The sequence below is a fragment of the Pteropus vampyrus genome, unplaced genomic scaffold, assembly GCF_000151845.1.
Source record: "Pteropus vampyrus isolate Shadow unplaced genomic scaffold, Pvam_2.0 Scaffold154, whole genome shotgun sequence".
NCBI classification, from domain to species: Eukaryota; Metazoa; Chordata; class Mammalia; order Chiroptera; family Pteropodidae; genus Pteropus; species Pteropus vampyrus.
In genome coordinates, this window is record NW_011888935.1 from 825,617 (window position 1) to 850,364 (window position 24,748).

Genomic DNA, 24,748 nt, shown 5'->3' on the forward strand with positions numbered 1-24,748 from the left:
ATACATTAAAATGTTATGTAACTGTTTAAAGTGCATTTTTATATTTAATAGTAAATATATATATTGTATATCATAGAACTTCACAGTATTGTGTCAAACAAGTTAACAAGGTACAAATGTGAAAAGAGAGTTCCTGGCTTAAAATAGTTAAAATCATTTGAAATTCCCCATCTTGGCTTTTTTATCTTAGGAATAAAGAGAGTCTCCTGTCAGTTGGACATGAAAACTAATTTATTTGTAGCTGAGCTAATTTATATTGGCACATATTTGAGTAATCCAGGCAACTGTATATTGACTTAAAGTCCTCTCTTTGGAGTCATATGGCGATAAACAGAATTAATAATGAGAATGACAATAAGTAAAGTAAGAAAAATGAGGATAGTAAAAGATTTTTAAAGGGTTAGAATATCGGTGATTTAGGCTTTTTCATATATTGTTATCTTCTGAGGCAAATAAAAACTAATATGGTAGCAAAATTATCTTAGTCTCCTATTTCTCCATGGGTGTCATAATTATTGGTCATATAAAATTTCATATTTCTGTTCTTTAACCAATTCTTCTTCTTTAAAAGTAATGTATAATCTGCTTACCAAAGTAATTGCATAAAAAATATTTAAATGACCTTCATATCAACTAGTATCTAAGTTATGGGAAATATTTACATACACAAGCATGGTATAAATTTCAACGTTTTCTTAACAGACTGTAACTTATTTAATCAGCACCTCTCTCCTTTTCTGTACCAGCTCAATTCATTGACATCTTATAGAAGCAATAGCCAATAAACATAAAAAGGATTAAAGCTGGTTAATAATTTTAACGCACATTAAGGCCTATCAATTTGGCAAAGTACATACCCAGAAACACTCAGTGTTGACAAGAATCCATGAGGCGATCTCATAGTGCACTGAAGAGAGTATGAGTTAGACTAGCCTTCCTTGAAAGCAATTTGTCAATAAATACATATCAAGACTCTTGAAAACGTCCAGACCTTTTGATTAGTAATTATATTTCTAGTATTGAAATCTAAAAAAGTAATCGGAAATAATAACAAGATACAGATTGCTATGACATTCACCAAAGGGTTATTCATAATAGTGAAAATTTAGAAAGAACCCAAATGACCTACAACATAAAAATGTGGATAAAATGGGAATGTTAAATAAATAATGTCATATGTATTTGATAAAATACTATTTGGACACTAAAAATCATATTTTTGAGGAATATCTCATGTCACAGGAAGGTGCTTCTGATCAAATACCAGGTTCTTAAAAAAGACTATAAAACTTTGTATACACGTATACAGCATTTTGTAAAAATTATATATGATTAAATAAATATGCATATAGACATGATAGAGAGAAATTCAGAAAATATTCACACTGTTGGTCTTGACGGGAGAAGAAAATGAGCAGTAATTTTTATACTCTTCCATGTGCTCTTAGCATTTATTGTACTATCCTTCCTTACGATGTTTCTTTCGTTTTTCCCACTAAAACACAGGCTCTATGATGAAAAGAATCTGTTTCTTTTGTTCACTGCACCTAGATAGTGCCCAACACATAGCAGTCATCTCAATAAATACTTGTTAATTAATAAGTACTATATTATATAATCTAGAAACTGAGCATTTGTGACTTGATTAATCAAAAAAAATAATCATTATTTTGAAAGAAAATACAAATTCTCCACGACAGAATTATTAACCTACTTGTGACCTTGGAGAGTAGCAGTCGAGTCTAACCTCATCAATCATCCTTAATCCTGCATGAAAATAAGCAGTGGTCGATGGCCATGACCCCCAACTGGGCTTTGGGAGTTTTGCCAAGGTGTTCAGCTAAAATGTCATTTCGTAATTACTTGGACATCACTCAAATGTACACACAATGCCGACCACACTGAAAACCCCAAACTTCTCTCCCAGCACCCACCAGGTGGCCACAAGTATTTTTCACCTTCACTGGCCCATCTAGGTTAGAGGCGTCGCCTGACAGGAAATGAAGACACCGCATCTCTCTTGACCCAAGATATCAAATTCAATAGTTAAGACTATTAAATAAGTAAAAAATTCTCAATAAAATAAATATAAAGATCTTTTAGTCTAACAAACATATGACCAGCAGGTAATCAACTGGCAACTTCCATCCATGAAGAATTCAGATGAGTATTATTCATTCTGATGACTCAAAACAGATATCAAAAAGAAAGGTATCTTTTCCACTGGAAAGCCCCCTGGTCTCATCCAGAGCCCATTTACTCTTAACTTCCTTAAAATTTAATGAGGTTGATTATCCAAGGAGAAATCTATCATCAAGTATAAGTGCCAAGTATATTCCAGACAGTTTCTGGTGCCAGAGATAAGCAAGATCCTTACATTCTAGTGGGGAAGACAGACAATAAACATAAAAACAAAGAAATAATTAGGCCAATCCAGAGAGTGATAGGTGCTCTGAAGATTACACTATGTAATATGACAGCACGGTACACGGAATGGGGTGGGCAAGGTCAGTGACTACTTTAGCTAAAATGTTCCCAGAATTTATAATCTGAATGATGAGGTGGCAGCGATACGCAGATCTAGGAGAAGATAATACAGAGCAAAGGCTCTGAGGCTGGAAAGCATTTGGTCTCTTTTTAAGAGAGCAAGGCCACTATAACTGGAGCACGGAAAGCAAAGCAAAGGGGGAAGAAGATGAAGTGGATAAGATCAAGTCCTGTAAGGTGTTGTAGGCCATATGAAAGGGTCTGGATTTTATTCTAGGTGTGATGAGATTGCGTGGCTTTAAGCAAAAAACGGATAGGATCTGATTATGAACCAACAGTAAGGAATATTAACTGCCAGGAAATGAGACAGAAGAAAAACTATGAAAATCAGATACAATCTCAATAAATAGTCTGAAGCAACTTAGAGAATAAAAACATTTCTACACCTCGGTCACAGGTTTTGAAGGTGTTAATGCAGCACAACTTCCTAAATAACTGGTATTCATAATGGGTAGGATTCCCCAAGAAACCATAAAAGTATGAAATACTACCATACATTTATGTAGCACTTTAAACATTTTATAAACTGGTAAAATAGATATATGAAAATATGATTTTTAGAATGGCACGAAGGTATATTACAGAGTTTCATCTCAATAATTTGTTTCAAGAAGTAAATCTTAATCAATAAATTCAGTTACATAAAAACTCAATTTCTGAAATTTCTAAATAGCCCGTTTTAAGCTGTCTTTAAAATTACAAACATATAAAAATCCACTTTCTCTTTCCAACTGTTTACATTGCAACAATCAATCCAAATATAAAATTCAATCGAAAAATGTTTTTAAATCCGTGCTCTACCGTACGAAGCCAGTTCTTCCACCGTCGTTTAAGCATTCTTTTTTAAAAATATCAAATTTCTATAGGCAGGTAGTAGAAAGTAACTGAAAATTAAGAAATCAGCATCGTGATCTTTAACCAACATTTCAGAACCTTTGATTTCATCTAGTTTCTGATTTCGTACTAAATCAGGAAGACATTTTCCAAGAACAGAAAAACCAAAAACCTACATCGAATCCGTCTGAAGAGAGCACAGTGCATCTATCTGTCACTGCTACAAAAGCTACTCCCTTTCTACTTTAACAATCAGCGCCGTGTAGACCGCGAGCACCCCGTCCCGTGTTGCGCGTCATGAGGACTCGCCTGGTCGATGTAGAAAGCCGAGCCCGCACGGATCTCTCGGCGCTGCTTGAGGTCGCTCTCCGTGGTGTCCCTTGACAAGGAGATGTACTCTACCTCCCGTTTGGTCAGCTCCTGTAGGGCAGAGAGCGAAATTGTTCCACAGTAAAATCAAATTCCCAGCATGCTCTGGAGCTGACGATGCCCCTGCCCTGGAGAAGGGCATTTAGATGTAATTCTGAATTAAAACATTTTCGAGCCTCAGTTTTGCAAAAAAATACAATAAATTGAGCGTTAATCGAAACATGTATGTCTCTCTCCTCAGAGCTCTACTGCTACTGCACCCCCTAATTTACCACTTAATAATTATTTACTACTTAAGCAATAATAGTCACAATTGGATCTTATAAATCTTAATGTCTCCTATAGAATTCTTTTCAAATATCATGAGTAATAATTAGGCTACTTGGTTTTCTCCCAAATGATAGCCATTTCTGCAAGTAATGTTCATCTTTTTTTTAAAAGGATGATTTAAATTAATTCATTTAATTAGCCAATGTTTACCAACTGTATGCAATATGTTAGGTACTCTACCAAGTGTGAAAATAAGATTAATACCAACAGGGAGGTCAACAGAAGGGAGAGACACAAACATAGCTGTTCAGGAAGGAAAAGAAGAAAAAAAATGATGAAAAAGAGGAAGGGGAGAGGGAGGAGGAGAAGGAAAAAAAAAGAATTATTTCACACACAAAAAAAACACATATGCAGAAACCATTTCTTTTAGAATAATTTACCCATCCCAAAAGTCATGTTGCTTACATGTAACAACTATGTAGAAGTTTTTAACATTACCCTTGATTTATTACAATGTTGAATTAAAAACAGTGATATTCTCCAATCAAATTAGGCATATGAGGTTTTTACTAAACAGGGAAAACAAATGAATTTACTGGAGTGTAAAGAAAAAAGCTGAATGAGCACGCCATTAATGCTCGTTATTTGCATGCCCATTCATCTCATTTCTTTATACTCCAGAAAAGAGACCTTTTTCTCCACCGCATCTCCGTGTGATATTAATAAAAATATATTATTGTTGTCATTATTTTTAAAAACTGTGCCTGTTCCCATGCACCCATAACTTTAAGTTTTTATGGAAAGAAGAAAAATATTTCAAATAGAGAAAACACATATCGCAGTGGCGAAGATATGGTGATCCCAAATGATGCTTTTCTAAGTAAGAATGAACTGCCTGTGAGAGCACAGCTTTGGAGTAAAGGAGCAAGTTCTCTTTTGCCAGATACCTCCTTCTTGCTTCTGAAACACATCACTGGACCTTCACGTCTGTGTCATGGATTGGCTGAACGTGATCACACTCACCGAAAAACCCTCTCACACTGGTTGACAAAGTGACGCATGCCCCTTACCACTAAAAGGTACCACAGTAATACCCTGAACTGCACAGCGAGGATACGATCCTCGGCCCTGACAGCTTCATCCCAGGATTGTCATCAGCCAAGACAAGCACCAGAGTCTCTGCAGCCGCTCCTGACAGAGGCGTTCTGAGCAAGCTCGCTCACAGCTCCAGAGCAGCAGGTGGAGGCGGCCGCAGTGGTCTGCTGTGCTTTTGTGTTATCTACTTAACTCTTTTTATAGGAGTTAAATATGAACACAACTATCAAATTACTTCTACTTAATTTCTCATTAATTCAGCAGGTTTGCCCCCAAATTTCTGCCTTTAAAAAACTAACCCACTGTGGCTAGCACTGAGCATAGGCCCTTGTATTGCACGGCAATGGTGCCCACGGCAGAGTCTGCAAGGCAGTTCAGGCCAGTAAGGTTTTTTATGTGTATTTTCACATCCTAAAGCTGCCACAGTTCTATTTCACAATTTAAAGTTTTGTTTTGTTTTAAGATGCAGGCTTCATGCTTACAGACTTTTGTTGCATTTTTGAACCAGCGTGATGGTTGTCATTCCACATTCCTTCTGAACAAGCTTTAAAGTCTTTCCAGAAATAAAAGCAAAGTGAGATACTGTGGTCTTCGAAATGAGCCAGGTAGCGGGGTGCACATCTTAAAATTAAAGAGATTCCAAATCAGGGATCCTCAGTAGCTGGCTCTGCATTCTCAAACAACACACGTTGGCCTTGTACATTAACACAGTGAGGACACAACGCACACAATGGCACATTACACCTCACAAACTGGTTCTGTGAACAAAAGATATGAAAGGTATGGGCTAGAGGCAGTGAGGTTCTGACTTGTTCACTGTATTGTGATTCCTGCCCTACAGGATTTTAGAAGTACCAAAATAAATTCACCACTGACATAGAAGAGTATGTGACCTATATTTCAAAAGCATAGAAATTAATTCTTTAATGTCAAGTAACACAAGGAAGTTTTAAGTAAGGTTTTCCTTTTTATCCTAAAAAGTATCTTCAGAATAAAACAACGTCATCTGATAGAATTTTCCCTCTAATCACTAGAGCACTGCCTATTAATGCTGACAACACGGTAGAAAAAAGTCTTGTAAATTTTTTTACTTGGGGTTGAGAATTGAATATTTCAACTCACATCACAGCCGTGCTCAGAGAACTGTAAAGATTTGAGATGACATGTCGGGAAAAGGAAACTAATGAGATTTGAAGTCTAGCTCCATTATTGACTAGCTGACAAAGCCTGAGTGAGTTATTTAATGAACGTGCTTTCTCTTCTATTAAAAAAAAAAAAGGATGTGTAACACATAAGAAATACCTATAAACCTTAGGCTCCCTTAAAGGTCACTTAACCTCAAAAAGTAAAAAAAATTATCTGGCTTTTAAAAATGTGGATCTGAGATAAACAGATGTTCCCTAAGTAGTATAAAACTAAGTTTTGTTTTGTAATTTCAGAGTTGCTGATTCTATTTGCTGCTCATTGACTGAATTTACATTTCTTTTCCACTGGAAGTGGAGGACTTTCTAGTTACAGCAAGAATTGGCTAAAGCTGTGAAAGGCAAATACACATTTTCTTCCCAAATAACTATTCTAAACTCTTTATGTAAACAAATCATTCTTCAACATTAACAATTTTTTTCAAGTAAAATTAACAATTTTTTTCAAGTAATGGCTAATCCTGATATTTTTATAAATTCTTAATCTTGATTTATTTTACAACGGCGGTCCCCAATCTTTTTGGCACCAGGGCCTGATGCTCCTAGGGGAATCGAATGCCTGATGATCTGAGGTAGAGCTGAGGCGCTGATGCTGGCGCTGGGGAGCGGCTGCAAACACAGATGAAGCTTCGCTGGCTTGCTGGCAGCTCACCTCCTGCTGTGCGGCCCGGCTTTTAATAGGACCGGTACCAGTCCACGGCCTGGGGGTTGGGGACCCCTGTTTTTACAACATAACTTATCAAAGTTAAGAGTCTTAGAATGCATAGGAATTGACTGCTTACCAGGTACTGCATAGCAATAGAGCGTCGAAGAGGCCCGGGAGGTCCTATTAGAAAGACATCTTGCCCCAAAAGATCCTTCTGCATTATCCATCTCAGATGCTGAATTACAGATTGAGCCAGAGAGTCTGAAACTTTAAGGAGGAAAAAAAATTAAATTAAATCCAAATCAGACTACTACATATAATATAAATCTCCAAGCAATAAGTGAAGATAGTATATTATATTAAAATACATTCAAATACATGTATATACACATACATTGATACATACACCTGGTAAATTTTCACAATGTTTTGCAATAAAACCATCATTATCAATATTAAAACAGGACAAAGTGTATGATATCACATAATCTAACATGTAAAAGCTTATTAAAACATTTGAACGATAACCTGTGTCATGGAAGGAATAGAAGTGATTTTCAAGGATGATATGAGGAACAGTATCATTACTTTATCACAGTTTTAAGGCCCAATCATTTTGTTCTAAAAAGGAGCTATGATTAAATCCTCCCAGACAATTAACGATTATTGTAGTCTAGAAAACTTAAGAAAACTATATTATAACGTAAGTTGGCAATGGGTTGTGAGATCTCAAATTTCATAGTTTGATGAAGACTTTAAACGACTTCTTTAGAATTTAAGTCTGCTCTACGCCAACTCTTCTGGGAATAGAAGACTAAGTCTACTATTAAATCACCTGTTAATCTGCTCATCCTCTGCCAAAACATTTTCTAAAATGTCTGAATTAATACAATTAACTTGTGTTTGCTCATTTGTAAATCACCCAGTGACCCAGCAAGTGCATCTCTAAGTACATAAGAAAAACTCTCGCCTTGTACATCAGGAGAGATATAGAATATTCATAGCAGTGTCGTTCAAAGTAAAACTGGAGACAAGAGATGAATAAAACACACGCAGTAGAATATTACATAACAACAAAAATGTAATGAACTACCACTGCTTCCAACAATATGTTTGACTCTTAAAAGGTATAATATTGGGTAAACAAATTAAGTCTCAGAATAAATCACATATGATACTATCTTGATAAAGCTCAATAAGCTAGCAAAAACTGCATTCTTTAGAAGAAATACATACACATACAGTGCTTGAAAAAGCAAATAAGCAAGAGAACGATAAATTCAGGATAATGGATACCTGGGCATGGCTCATTCTCACGGATGGCTTCAGTGGTATTGGTGAGTCTAGTTCTTAGACTGGGTGTGGGCTACAGTGTTTGTTTCATTCTTGTACTCCATTTTATACATAAACACACACACATATATTTATATGTACATATTTATGTCTTGATTATTCTATGCTTTAAAATTTTTGTTTAATCACCCAGTGAGGTCATGAAAGAGTTCAAGGATCAAACTAGAACCCATACCGAGGATGAAGGTGGGCTGTTTACCCCACTCTGACCGCACGATATCACTAAGGTAGTCCCCCTGCCTGCCCCCAAAAGCTAACGTATAATAATTGGAAAAAATAAATACAAATTTCTCATTTTCTTCTGCTAAGAAGATCGAGGACAAGGTTTTGGGCAGACTGGTTGGTTTGTCATGTTACTGGGTCACATGAAGCATCTCATAATTTCCTGACATCAAGTGCCTCGGTCTGAAAGGCAGGAGACTCATCACCCCAGGGCAGGCTTGGCTTCCATCCTCCCGCTGTGAATCTTCTAGGACATATATGGGGCAGAGGGGGAGGAAATCATTCCCTGCGTGGGGGCGGGGACAAAAACTGGTTCCTAGAAGGGGGCTTGAGAAAAATTCTCGGATATTACAATGGTCTGTTGTTCACCAAAAGGCCATCATGCATAAACAGATAGATAGATACACAGTATACTTATGGTATTCAAATGTCATAGGGTTGGGAAAGACAATTGGAGAAAAATGTCCTAGATTAAGAAACATTGCTCTAAGAACTATATATGAGAATCTATCAAGGGGCCTTATACTGCTAGGGTACAATTCACCTGAGCCTTTGACAGTCAACCTCGTTTATAACCACCAGATGTTCTCTTAGCTACTGTCCTTCTTCCTTCAGGCTTAAACCCATTTTTTTTTTCTTTTTAATAACAATTTTATTTGAGCTATAACTCATATATTATACAATTCATCCATTTAAAGGTATGATTTAATGGCTTTTAGTATATTCAAAGCAACCATTACCACAATCGATTTTAGAACACTTTCATTATTTCGAAAAGGAACCCCATACCCCTTAGCAATCGGCTCCCAATCCTTTATCTCCCCTGGTCCTATGCAACCACTAATCTTTCTGTCTTTCTAGATCTGCCTATTCTAGATATTTCATGTACACTGAATCCTATAATATGCAGTCTTTTGTAACTGGCTTATTTCACTTAGCCTAATATGTTCAAGGCACATCCATGTTGTAGCATGTATCAGTAGTTCATTTTTTTAACTGCTGAATAATCTTCCATTGGATAGATGTATACCACATTTTATTTATGTGTTCATCAACCGATAGACATTTGGGTTATTTCCACGTTTTCGCTATTATCAATAATGATGTTATGAACATTCATGTACATGTTAAACCTATTTTTGTGACATACGGTCTACTCTATTTCAAGATGAGTCAGTCCGCTTGCTGTGAATGAAACAAAACAAGAGTTAAGAAGCTCTAACTTCTCCATCAGTAAATTAAGTGATGTCCCCTATGTTGTGGACCTACTTCCTCTCCTTGAACTCTAATATCAACTGTATCATTAACAACTTAACATTTGGAGTCCTTTATCTTTACATTTTCACACATCTCAGCCTCCTTTGGCCACAGGCCTTCCCTACACTATTCTTACAGTTCTGGGTCGCTCTCCGTGTTCGACTTTGGCAATGTGCCTGGCCAGCCATTACCTGGACTTGACTATTTAAAATTTGAAATTTCCAGGGTTATAGAAGATAAAGCCAAGTCGGTCTCTTCGGCTTCCTCCTATCTTTTATTGTTTATAACTATTCACAACTACTCATAATTACAGGTTCTCCACTTCGTTCTATATAGTTCCATTCCGTGTTGAACGCCTTGACCGTGGAACTATGGTCATTTTCAGGATTTCTTTTAAAGTTGAAGGCAGAAGTTCCGAATCAAATGTGAGATCTGCCCCTCACATGTTGTCAGTGATAATCAATACTGAGATTTAGAAATCATTTATTGTTATTTTTAACAGACTGGAGAAGAATCAGGGTTATCCCTACCATCACAGAGCAGTCTGTACACCAGTGTATCCTCTTATGTAGCAGGGAAAGGCACGGTGTCTCTCACAGCGGGAACCCTGGGAGTCGTGTATTATCGCGAGCAAGCTCCCGGGAGTGTCCTCTCCTCAGCCTGACCTCCCTGTGTGATGAGAAGCCCTGGCCTGTGGCACATCCGACTGCTCTCAGCAGTCTCCTCCTTACTCTTGCCGTTCGACAGTGGTTCCCAGCTAGTGGCAGTTCCGACCGCCACGACTCTATCCCAGCTGGAGCATCTGGCAGTGTCTGGCGTGCTGTTAGTTGTTGCAAAACTTTGGTGATGCAGGATAATTCACTACACTACCGACATTTAGGGAGGCTAAATGCAATGTCTACGACAGTCCCATCCACCCAATATGCCAATGGTACCCTGTTGAGAAATACTGCATCTGCATCCGCATTTTTTTCCGAGGTTTCTGTTGCTTGCACACCACTAATGAGATATTTCTACTTAATCACAATTAAGCCCAGAGAAAAAGTTCCTCTCAGTTTCTCCACCTTCTGAAAGGTGAATCTGTCAGAGCGGCAAGTCAGCAGTGAGTGAGTTCCACCTTTAGATTGAGTTCTGATGTCAAGATATCTAGGCTCTCAAGTCTGGCACATTTCAAGTCTGCATAGTTTTAATTTATATAAGCACCTTCTGAATCCCGTGGCCTTGGACTTAGTCTATGCTAGAACTTCACAAAGACTTCTACTCTCTTCTCTTACCCGCCCTCGACAACAGTAATAACAGTGGCTATAATTTACTGCATTCCTGTCAAGTGCCAGGTAAAGATACAAATGATTTTTCATACGGTATCTCATCTAGATCTCACATTCCTGGAAGGCAGCAGACTATATAGTGTGTAAGGATATAGACTCGAGTCAAACTGTTCTGCTATTTACTACCTATGTAATCTGACCAGTTATTTAAACCCTCTGGCTGAGTTTCTCTACTGCATAATGGATATGATAAATGGACTTACTTATAAAGTTGTTATGATGATTAAATGAGGTATTTAGAAGTAAGTACCATATAAGCATTTGTTAAATACTCCTATTTTACCAAAAAACAAAGTTTTTACAGTGGTATCATTTGTCCACGGGTTATAACTGCATAGACCAAGATTTAGACCTAAACTGCTTGAGTCCGAAGCTTGCACTCCAGCCATTATGTCCTACTGCCCCTCCAAGATCTTTTTAACAGGCTCTACCTTCGGGTCTAAGTATGGACCTCACAGGCTACATCAAATTTAGTGGACTTGCTTGTCTGGCCATTAAATCTATTTCTTGGTTTTGGATGATACCAAAGGTATCATGTCTAATTCTTTTTATTAAAATTTCAAATTCATTCTGTTGTTTACATTATACTATCAGAGGACCCACTTCTCCAAGAAAAAAAAAAACCCCCATTTTCACTTATTCATATTTTAGTATAGTGTGTTCCATCAAAGAAAATATTTGTCAAGAAACTGCATTAAACTACTGAGAGAGAGCACCACGCGTTGCTGTGTCTGTGGTATACTTTACATTAATCTTGAAACCAGCTGTATTTTTAGGATGGCCTCAAGAAAACATGAGTCAGACTTAAAAGCATTCCAGAAATAGAAACAAGATGTAAGACTGTACATTACGAACATCTGCAAAAACAACCGCCAAATCACCCTGCATAACCTAACATAGACACGGCCCAGAGCGCAAGAGAGAGCCCCAGCTTCAGTGTTCAGGCACAAGATGTTACCTTCTAGGAGTGCACACAATGACAAAATCATGTCCCTGTAACACCAGGGAGCTTGACCCTATATTCCATAATTTCCTTCTCTGTGTAAAAATAAAACATCTGGTTCATATTGGGCTAAATTCCTCATTCAATTTCTAGCCAATATTTGTTTCAAAAATATTCAAGGACTTTAAAATAATTCTACTAAAAGAACTTAAATTATAATTTTCTCCCTTCACAAGCTCAAATTTGTCACATATGTAAACATTAAAATTAAAATTTCAAAAAATTATGCATCATTCAAATTCCACTATAATAAATCCTTCCAAGATAGTGAGATTTTCTAAGTATTCCAAGAGGCAACATCATATAATGGAAAGAAAAAGTCTTTGAAGCCAAACAGACCTAATTGTAATTTCTCATCCTGCCCTTTTCAGTGTCCTTGGACAAGTATTCTGAATCTTCTAGACCTAAGGTTCCTTGTTTTCAAAAGAGAGGGAATAATACCTACTGAATATGGTTATTGTGAGGACTGCAGGGAAAGCACCTTGTCCAGCCCTCAGCCAGTAAGAACCGGGTATGAAAGGGAGCTAAAGAGACTGACCATACAAAGAGCTGGCAAGAATGTGGAGGAACTGGAACTCGTATATGTTGCTGGTGGAAATGCAAAATGATACAACCACTTTGGAAAACAGAATGTCAGTTTCTTACAAAGTTCAACACTTACCACGTGATATGACCATTTCACGTGCAGTATTTACACAAGAAAAAAGAAAGCGTATGTCCACACAAAGAATTGTAGATGAATGTTCAGAGCAGCTTTATTTCAAAAGCCTCAAAATGGTAACAGTAATGTCCATCAACAGGTGAATGGATAAACAAATTATACTATTTCCATACAATGGAATTCTACTCAGCGAGAAAAAGAAATGAACTATTAAGACATCGAAGAATCTCAAAATAATTATGCTGAGTGATAGAAACTAGACAAAAATAGTATATATTATAAGTCCATTTACAGAAAATTCTAAAAAATCCAAATAAGTTTATAAAGATCAGTGACTCCCAGAGACCAGAGGAACTAGGGACAGTATCGAGGGCACAAGTAAGCTTTGGGGGAGGTGACAAATTTATTTTATTAGTATTTTGACTATAGTGATGTTTCATGGTTATATACATATGCCAAAACTTATGAAATTGTACATTTTAAATATATGAAAATTGTTATATGTAAATCATACTCAGTAATACTGTTAAAACAGATTAGAATAATATATTAAAATGTTAACAGTGTTTATTATTAGGTTTATATCTTTTCTTATTAGGCTAGGTTTTATCCTGTTTTTTAGTGTTTTACAAATTTTCTGTACTGACTGTGTTTTATTTTATTAATAGGAACAAAAAGTTATATATTTCTTAAAAAACCATATTTCAAAGTAATAATAGCCATACGGGAAGTAGGGAAGAATTGTGATAGAGAAAGTAGCAATATGATGGGTACAATAAATAAAAATGTTTTGACTGGTCTTTAGATCACAATTTAATATCCAAAATTCAATTTGCAACTCAGCCCCCTAAAGTGTTTCTCTCTAAAGTATTGCTAAATTACGATAATTTACTGAAAATATCTTTGTTGGTCTTAGTATAGCTACTCACATTCACGACAAGACAATGACAATCAAAAACACAAAATGAGACCAAGGAATGACCTTTGATTATGAACACATCTCAGAAGAACCAGCAATTTTCAGGTCCTGCATAACGAGTCAAAATTTTTTAAACATAAAGCGTGGACGTTTTATTTTTATGAGTCAGGTCACAGAAAAAGCAGTTAGGACTTATAATGAATGTTTATTTGAATGAAAGCTTCACTTTAAACATGGGGTTTTTATTAGGTTTGGCTAATACATGCTTACTATAACAAAGAAAAAAATCCAAAATGTAAAAAAAAAAAAAATGTATGTGATCTCTCTTGACCCCTCCCTCTTCCAACCCCACTCTTCAGCCAATGCCCCAGAGGGAGGCCAAGCTAAGAGCCTGGAGTGCATCCTTCCACACTCTTCTCTGTATATAGGTAGACATACATATAAAACACCTGTAAGAGGTGTTTCGAAATAATTTTTTTAAACAAAAATGGTATCATACTTTATATACAAGTCTGCAGTCTGTAAGTTTTGCTTAACGATATCACATGGACATCCTCTAGGTCTATAGATAGAAATCTAATGTTTGTTTTTAACATTTGTGGAAGATTCCAAAACATGGATATACAATAATTTATTAAATCATTCCTCTATCGATGTACTCAGATAGCTTCTAGATTTTGCCACTACCAGAAACACCAAAATGTTGCCATATATATTGTGTACAAATATCCTTCTTTGTGTGCTGCTTTTTTCGGATAGAACCTAAAATGAAACTGCCATATCGAAAGGTATGTATATTTTTTATTTTAATAGCTACTACCATGTAATAGCTACTTTCCAAAGAGGTCATATGCACTCACACTTATACAAGTAATGTACAACAACATCATTTCTCTGGAACCTTGTACTGGACATCATAATACATTTAAATTTTGACCCAGGTGATGTATGAAAATTTCTATCTTACTGTATAATTTGTATCTCTCTATAGGGTTAGAATACATGTTCATACACTTATTAGGATTTCATCTCCTCTGACAAGCCTATTTAAATCCTGCCTGTTTTTTACTAGACCACATGATGTTTCTCAATAATCTGTAAGATATATTTGTATATTTTGGGTATTGATCCTCTGTCTATCACATGTGTTACATACACATTAAAAATGCGATGTTTAAGTAAGAAGTTTACTACGTGAATTCATTTTCTCTTTAAACAGTGTCATTAATGGTGGCTAAATTACCAGGTAGGTCCCAAAAAGCCTATTTAACATATTACACAGCTCAAAAACTGCACATCTGCAATGAAAGTTGCAGAAAGCAACAATGGTCATTAAACAAAATAAAATGCATCAAAAAATGTTGAGCCATCTTTAACATGGTGCCTGGGAGAAAGATTAAAGAAAAATTAGGCACTGAATAAAGATTGCTGCAGAGACTAGAGATTTCAGGTCACCTTAAAGGGCTTTAAAAGTTGATGGGACTCTTCCTTTGGAGGGCTCTATTCTTAAAAATACATCTAAAGAAATCTCAGACAAAATCCTTTTCTCAAATTCTCATAAAATAGAGGCAATTAGCACAACTACTAAAAATAAGGGAAATCTTAAGCATTGAAGGCCTTGCCTCTCAGATTGTTTTTCAAGCTCCTATTAAGTAAGGGAATCTTAGGTAATCAGCTTCCTGGAGGCCTTCCAGTAAACTTTGTCACTAATTCATTAAAACCGACAAGTAGCTGCAAAGATTATTCCACATTACCTACATTTACACAAAGATGACGTCGTTTTTTTCCATGGTGTTCTGTCATTTATGATGTTGATGAGGTTCTCAAACCTCTTAAAACTATTTACAAACTAAAGATAAAAGGTTTTTTTCCCCCAAAAAACCTCTCAACCTATTGACTTTATGCCAACACTCACCATTTGAAGAGCACAATGCTGTAATCTTTGCGCAAAACCTGTGTGGGCCCTAACTGCCTACATGAGAGGTCAGTGTGTCCAGTAAACTTCACACATAACTGGGCCATGGACTGCAACAAGATTATATAAAGGCGCAGAAACGTCACTCTGAGGTCAGGTTTAAAGTCGTCTATTGAAAGCTGCTACCCTGGAGCACCACCTCATAAGGCCAACCCTGGAGGAAATAACCTGCTTTGATTTTATGTAGTTTAACTTCAAGCACAAAAACATGAAGGAACCTCTTTTCAAAAGGTGCCAATTTCATCTAAGCCATGAGATTTGGTTTTCGTACAGAAAGGCAAAAAAGCTTTAATTCTCCACTTCAGCACTTGCCGCTGAGAGACTAGGGAGTAAGATGATAACCAGAAGTTATAATGGTCAAGGCGAGAGATGAAAAGACCGAGCTAGTAAAACAATTGAAGAGCGGTCCAGCTCCTGTGTCCATTACATGCCAGGTACTGAACCACAGATGTGCAGCTAGAAAGATGGCTGCTGTGCCCAACGCTGTGAACACAGAAGCGTGAGTGAGAAGTTGACAACTGACTATAAAATATAAGCATTCATTATCTCAGACGGTCACCGATTTAGGAAATTTTACTTTGATGAGATAATGCTGCTTTCCTGAGGTTTTGAATAGTGCTTTAGACCCCACTTAAGAATATTCCAGTCTACGGTATTGGCCAGTTAGCAGGATTTCTACCATTATGTGAAATATGAACATCAATGTTCATATTTCAACACTGTGATTTTTATTTCTTCATCACTAAAAGACCACGGTGATTTTCAGTGCTCTGATTAATAACTTTGAAAAAATAGAAATAAAACAGCATTGTCATGCTTCAACTATTTCAATATTTTTCAATAATCTTTCACACTTTTAAATTCTAAAATCTTCCTAACATGTCATTCTTCATCCCATTCCAAGACTTAAAGAAAAGCAGCCAGAGACACGGCGGCAGACTATAAAGGGGAAATCCAACGGACAGGAAATCTGGGCTTTGCTACTAATTAATGAGTCTTTGGACCTCTTTCTTGTGGTCCTACTTTTCTGGCTACGAAATGAGTTTCGGAGATGATAATTGCTAAAGTTCCTTTCCTTGACAAAAGCCTATCATTTTATGTTTCATTTGAAAATATTAAATGTCCAAAAGGCAAAAAGCTAAACTGAAGCATAAATACAGGAAGGAAAGTAATATATTACCGAAGTTCAAACATCATTTCCAGAATATGTTTTTAAATAGCTCCAAGAGGGGGAAAAAAATCCATCAAAGTTTTCTTATACCAAAACCCATAATCTCTAATCAATCATGTAATAGCAAGCCAGAGAACTGCAATTTTCCCATTTTGGAAACAGTCCTTGAGAGAAGGAGAAAAAAGTTGAAAGAGCACAATGTTTGAACATAATACAGTAAATAGATGCATAAAAACATGTTATAGTATGCAGGACATCTGTCCAACCAGTATGTAGCAACCACATAATGCTCATGAGGATGCATAAGATCTTGGTGGATTTAACTCAGCCACTTATCCTACTTCAAGATAACAAAACTCCCAACAGTCTTTTCCTTACAAATGGGAACAGTTGTTCATAAGGAAGACTAGTAGCGACTATGTAACAGCTTACTACTAGGTAAAACATATGCATCATCATCTCGATAGACAAACAATATGGATCAGGATATTGTACTGTGAACATGGTGGGAAGGATGGTGAATGACCCGCAAGCACAGAAAATGCCACCTGGAGTCTGTGGACCATCCAACTGCTTTCAACATAAACTCTCTTCATATAAATGCTAAGCTACTAATAACCAAACACTAAAGAAATGAAAAATTTTGATTATATAAGACACATATAAAAACAGTGATAAAAACTGAAAGTATCTAAACCAGAAAATGTTGAGGGTTTTTCTTCGTTTTTCTGGGGATTTCTGGTGACAATTTATAGGAATTATCTTATATTTATAAACAGATACCTTTTACACTTTGGGGCTTGATCTGGGCCAACCACTGTAATGCCCCTTGGTCATTTGCAAAATGGAAAAACATATTCACTCAAAGCCTATGTTATTAAGTTTAAAAGTTAATATTACTACTAAAATCCCTTGGATTCTTAAAGCTAGTATATATAGTCTTGTTATTCCTCTCACTTAATCAGAAGATCCCCCAAGTGATTAAGCATTTGTGGCAAAACATTTCAGCGGACTCCAGATAGGAGGCTGTGGATCTTAGCTGCCGAAAGAAGGGACGGTCAGCACTTCCCTGCTGCGAGTTGTCAGCAGTGAGCGCTCCACGTCCAGTTGAGATGGAAAAGGCCTCTGAAAGGAAACTGAAGCTCGTTCGAAGAGTCCACCACCATTCCTGACCCTGCAAACAACCCGAGAGCAAATCCAAAATCCAATCGAGATGAACTGTATTCCAGATTCAGCCTTAAGAGCAAGACTATGTGAAGAGATGTTTCCAGCACACCTCCTAAGCAGAACCAGAGCAGCCCTGAGAAATCCCCACACTCGACAGTGTCACAGGCATGGAATAATGGAAAAGGAAAAGGAGGAACAAGGATCAGGAGACTGGCAAAATGGTTGTTTTGGGGACTCACAATTATTGAGCACCGTGTGCCGACCGCTATCCTATGTATTCCATATACGCTGTTTGATTTAATCCTTACAATATATCCATGAGGTTGAAATGATCATCCCCATACAGTCAAGGAGACTCGGGGCAGTTAAATGACTACAGAAATTAACACATCTAAAAAGGAAAGAAAGAAAATGAAATTCACACATCTGGAAAGTAGTAGAGACAAAATTTTAAACATAATTTCTCCACCAAGCCAATTGTTACCCTACAGAACTCAGACTATATAAAAGTTTTCCTATTGTCTACTGAGAGTGGATATTATTCCTCACTTCCAGAGTTTATTTGTAAAAAGTTAGCTACATTCATAATAGGAAAAGACCCAGAAATCAGAAAAATGAGTGATTTTTTCAATTATTATGTACCTATGCTGTGTATGATTTAATAGATATATTTTGTTAATTTTTCTCTAGATAAGTAAAATAAAAGAATTACGTCACTAGTCTCACTCCAGAAAAGAAAACTTGTCTATTACAATGTTATAATTAGGCATATCCGGTAAATCATTAAAAATAACTCCCGCTTCTACTTAGCTAGAAGAGAATTTTACTTCGAACCTAACAACCAGTTAATCTACAAAGATCAGTTTCTTAAAAACTAATCATACAGCTAAGGGTACAGAGAAACCTCAATGAATTAAATTCTAAAAAGTAATAAGCCCTTTCAAGGGGATGAGAGACCTAGAGCTGGTTTTCATCCCTGATGGAATGGCAGAGGCAGGAAGACTGTGCCATGGATGTATCAGGATAAACGAGGTAAACTTTTAACAAACTCACAATGGCCACATGTAGACTGGCATGATAAATGAATCTACTGAGAAGTCCCAGCCACAGAGCAATCTTCTCCTGCCCACTAACTCTTTTCCACTGGCCTTCACTAAGTGTACAGAAGCACACACTGAAGCCGGCTGCAGGACAGAGGCATCCTTCTTGCAGACTGCTCACCTTTATCCTTAGCGCAAGGTAACAAGCCACGGAAGGCAGGCGGTGGGACAGAAAAGGCGACAGAAATCCCTCCGAGCAGGTCTTTATCTGGTGCAAGGTGGCAGTTCTCAAGGACGGTGCTGGGGCAGGAGGGCTGAGACAAACCTTTGAGACACTCTTGACCTTCACTGACATGGCCTGTTGAGGCTGGCGGCATGGCAACAGGACCAGATCTTAGTTGGAGCAAGCAGAATACAGGACTGAATGGCAGAGAGAACTCCTCAGTCATCCAAGACCTGCAGCCATAACGCAGAGACTGGCCATGGTTTTGTCGAGCTGGAGATTGCGCCATAAAGCATAAAGAGAACTCTAAAATCTCACCAGAATTCAGATCCTAAACCCTGCAGAAGAGAAAATTCTGATCCTTTCCTCAAAACACTGTAGCTGTAAACGGAATCTAACGAAACACAATAAACCCCAGGACCTCTGAAATCTACACTTCCATAAAGAAATGAGGACACAGGCAAAATTTGTCAAAAATCAAAACTTTCAGAACTCTGTTAAAAGACTTTCAACAATCTGACAAGTTTTCATCCAAGAAACATGATGAACCTCAGTAAAAACAGTGAGTTTTGTGGTGTTTCAACTTGTCCTGCTCCCATCTCTCTCTCCATCTCTGTGGTACCCTGAAAACCAACTGCTCACAACGATAGAGAAAACCAACAGTCTGGCAACCACTGAGGGGGACAGAGCAGGGATGGAGCTCCCCAGAAGCCCCGTCCCCAGAGAACCTCCCTACTGATCTGTCCAGCAGCTCCCTGAAAAGCTCCATTCTTAGGATGTGTCTTTATTTGGCCCACTCAGAACTCCCCGTGTGCAAACAGTACTACCCTAGGGCCTTTGTCAAAGAAAAATCAGCAACACCTGCTTAACATGACAGCTGCCTGATGCAGCCAAACCAGTTGGAGCCAACGTGAGGATGACCAAAAACTTAAAAGTGCTAGAAGGAAATGAAAGCTGCCAAGCAAGAACTTGGCAGTAAAATCAGCTCTGAAACAGCAAAGGCGAGATTAAGACATTTCCAGATAAAAAGACACTAAGGGAAGCCATCACTAGCAGACCTGTCCTACAAGAAATACTAAAGGGAGTCCTTCCTTCACGCTGAAATGAAGGCAAACAAGACAGCAACTCATATCCACACGAAGAAAGAATACCGCTAAAGATGACTACATGCAAACAGGACGACAGTATAAACACATTCTTGTTGTAACTCTTCTATCTGATTTAAAAGACAACTTCATAAAATGATAATTATAAAGTTGTACAGATAAACTTTTAATATATAAAGATATAATTAGCATGACAATAGCACAAAGCAAAAGGAAGTGGAAGGGAACAGAGCTATATCAGAGCGAAGCTTTTGTATACCGTTAAAAATAAGTTAGCATTAATCCGAACAAGTTTATCTTAAGTTAAATTGTTCACTGTCATCCTTATCGTGATCACGAAGAAAACAACTCAAAAAATATATAGTAAAAGTGGGACAGAGCAGAGAGGACAGATGGCAGAGCCATGTAGGAGGCAGAGAGAATCTGAAGGGTAAACAAAAAACTATTCTGTAATGTGCCCAATAACTGGAGCACGGAATGGGGGAAGGAGAGGGGCAGGAGATGAGACTGAGACCAGATCATGAAAAGTACGGACTGATCTTAGTTCCGAAGGTATTAAGTCATTTAAGAAATTGGAGAAAAGAAGTGACATTATTTTGAGCAGAGAAATGACTGTGAGTCCTTAGGGAAATGGCAATGGAAACAACAACGAGACACCACTTTACTCCCATGAAGATGCCTATAATAAAACAGACAGACGGTAACAAGTGTTGACGAAGATGTGGAGAAACTGGAACCCTCATACATTATTGGTGCAGCTTCCTTGGAAAACAGTTTGGTAATTTTTCAAAATGTTAAACGTAGAGTTACCATGTGACCTAGCAATTCCCCTCCTAGGGTACACACCCCAAAAACTAAAAATATCTGCCCACACAAAAACTTGTACAGGAATGTTTACAGCAGTATCAGTCATGATAATCCAAAGGTAGAAGCAATCCAAAGGTCCAACAAATGAGTGGATAAACAAAATGTGCTATATCCACACAATAGAAAATTATTTAGCCACAAAAAGAAATGAATTACTGATACGTGCTATGACATGGATGAGTCTTGAAGACATTATAAGTTATGATAACATTATGATAGCACTATAAGATAAGGCAGACACAAAGGCCATGTATGTATGATCGCATTTATATGAAATGTTTAGAATAGGCAAATCCATAAAAACCAAGTATATTAGTGACTGCCAGAGGCACGCGGTGGGGCAAGAAGAGGGTAGAAAGGGAAGGAAACACCGAGCGACTGTTAATGGCGTGAGGTTTCCTTCTGGGGACATGAAAGTGCTCTAAAGTTAGATATTGGCAGGGTTACACACTTCGTGAATATACTAAAAACCGCTGAGCTGTACACTTCAAAAAGGTGAATTTTATGGCATATGGATTATACCTCAATAAAGCTGTTACAAAACAAAATCCATGATGAGTTGCCCTTTCACACCTAGCAGAATAAGCAAAGTCAAAAAGACTAGAAATACCAGTGGTGGCAAGGATGCACAGCATCACTGCTGGTCAAGGGTGAAACAGCACCCCTGCTTTGGAGAACCACCTGGCGGTGTCTTCCAAAGTTAAACAGGCGTCCCCGTACGCAGAGCAATTCAGCTCCTGCTTACTCACTGAAAACTGAAAACTTATGATCGCATAACTGTACAAGAATGCTCACAGCACCGTACAACAATCCCCAAATGGAAACTATCCCAATGTCGACAGGAGAATGGCTAAACAGAATGTGGTATATTTATACAGTAGAATAATACTCAGCAATAAAAGATGAACAGATAGGTGTAGCAACATAGATGAGCCTCAGGATCACTGTCCTGATGGAAAGAAGGCCATTATACACATGAAAAAACCATACTATGTGATTCTATTTACACAAAGCTGAAGGACAGGCAAAACTAATCAATCGCGGCAGGAAAGAGAACAGTGGTGTCCAGGCAGGGTGGCTGGCCAGGGGCACGAGAGAACGCTCGGTGATGACAGTGATCTGGGTGGCTACAAAGGTCTGTGAAATGATCAAAACTAACCGAATTAATACTTAAGATCTGTGCATGTTATTCCATGTAAATTTTACTCTAATTAAAAACCAACAGTAGTGAAAAAATACATGTTTTACTGAAACAGTCATGGTGAAGTGATACGATGTCTGGGGAGGTTTTAGATACTCCAGCACGGAAAGGTGGGAGTCAGGTACGCGAAGATTGGCATGTGCTGAAAATGTGGTATATATACTGGGTTAATACTATTCTCTCTCGTTTTACATATGTTTAAAAATTCACATAGTGGAAAGTTAAGAGTTATCCATTTGTAAATAAATGGCTTTCTTACTGTAGTTCTGTGGCACAAGTTCCGGGTTCTTAGGAGTTTTCAACTTGTAGGAGACGTCTCCAATATTAACGGTATCACCTAGAAATGGAACAAGGAAACAACCATTACACGTGAGAAAACCACACACTGCGCCTCATGCGACAAGGATCCTGACCTAGAGAGAGGGATATTACAGGAATGTGCCACACATCAGTCTGTGCCCGGCACCACGCTCCAAAACTTCTATGGAAAGGATAAGTGCGGCACCCGTGAAATGACATTTTAAGTGCTACATTATCAAAAAAGGTGAAGTACAATAATATATATTAACCAGCTTTATGTTCTCACAAATAGTGATACTAAGAGAGTCAACAATACAGAAGGGGCGTTTTGTTTAGGATCATCCAAAGCATCCATGCGGGGAGGGAGTACTGTTAACACGGATCTGCGACCTGTTTACATCTCTACAGGTTCCTATTTTTCTACATCAATGTCAAGCTCTCTAGCAACAGAATCCCACAATTCAATATTTCCAGGTACATAAAAAAGGACAAAGACCCAGTGGCATACATGCCAAGAATTCCTACATGAAACGAGCAAAACTGAGCACAAGTTCTCAATAACATCTACAGGGTTCTAATTTTTTTTAAGCGACATGAATTTCTGGCTGATCTTCTACAGTGCAAGGCTAAACCGAGCAATCTCTGCTTTGCTGTCCCAAACAACGAAGTAGACACATTGATGGCGTCTGCACCCAGGACTTTGTTTGGAAAGGGCTCAAAGACACTCAGTAAAAAGAGCTGTGACACATCCTTCGACGCTACTGGTTGCGAGCTAGAGGGGTATCCTGGAGACTAAGGCCTTAAGTCACGGTAATAACACAACAGCAGCCAATATATGTTTGGATTTCCATTGCCCTAAAGACTCACAGTCATTTCTCTGCTCAAAATAATGTCACTTCTTTTCTCCAATTTCTTAAATGACTTAATACCTTCGGAACTAAGGTCAATCCTTACTTTTCATGATCTGGTCTCAGTCTCATCTCCTGCCCCTCTCCTTCCCCCATTCCGTGCTCCAGTTATTGGGCACGTTACAGAATAGTTTTCTGTTTACCCTTTAGATTCTCTCTGCCTCCTAAATGGCTCTGCAATCTGTCCTCTCTGCTCATGTTGAATGAGTACTGCCTTCTAAGCACTTTACACATTCCCAAAACAACCCCGTGAGACAGACGTTATGAAGAAATTCATAAATCTGTGGGGAAAAAAGTTTTTATAGATGAATAAATGTATTACAGGTATGAGGTAAATTGAGAGAAAAGTAGAAACACTGTAAAACACAGGTATACTTTCTGATACAGAAGATACATATATTTAGAGTTCAATTGTACAAATGAAAAAAAAACTGTCCTCTGAACTAGTCTAATCAGCTAATACTTACTGATGACTGGCTATTCGGCAAATACTGTCATACGTCACCTATGGCATTTCATTTCATCTTGACTCTCGGAAACCCCATCTCAAAGTAGCCTGGTGAAAGGTCATTGGGTTTTGTCACAGTAGTTACCTGAAATAACTCACTGAACATGGGTCCCTGAGGAGACCTAGGCTCAGGAACTAGTCACAGCCCAGGGTGAACACACTGAGACACTGCCCCTGGCATATTCAGAAAGCATCCTAAAAGGAGCTATAACCCTTCATGAAGGAACACGGCAAACCCATGGTGGTGACCTGGCCAGGAGGAAGCTGAGGAATAAACATGAACCAGAAATTGACAGAAATAAAAGGAGAAACAGACACATCTAATATCGTACCTGGATATTTTAATATCCCTCTTAGTAAATGATGGAAGAGCAAGGGAAAAAAATAGAAGGGTACAGAAGCAAGGATAGTAACTTCTCGACTTTTTTGCTAAGATCAAGAGTAGAAGTTAAGAATAGAGAGATATGAAAACCCTGTTAGCCACTCGACCTAACTGGCCTTTTTAGAACACTACACCCAACAACAGCAGAATACATATTCTTTTTAATTGTGCATGGAACATTCACCAAAATAGAT

General features: G+C 37.7%; 1 protein-coding gene across 1 annotated transcript in view; it reads right to left on the minus strand.

Annotated features, from left to right (window-relative positions):
• VWA8 (von Willebrand factor A domain containing 8) overlaps nt 1–23,945 on the minus strand; it is a 281,798-nt gene extending 257,853 nt beyond the window's left edge. Inside the window, exons 1-4 of the mRNA XM_023536356.1 lie at nt 23,808–23,945; nt 22,716–22,793; nt 7,100–7,230; nt 3,691–3,801 (exon numbers count right to left, since the gene is read on the minus strand). Coding sequence (XP_023392124.1) covers nt 3,691–3,801; nt 7,100–7,230; nt 22,716–22,793; nt 23,808–23,898 — 411 coding nt within the window. The 5' untranslated portion in view covers nt 23,899–23,945. The remainder of the gene's footprint in view (nt 1–3,690; nt 3,802–7,099; nt 7,231–22,715; nt 22,794–23,807) is intronic.
• Nucleotides 23,946–24,748: the final 803 nt, after the last annotated feature.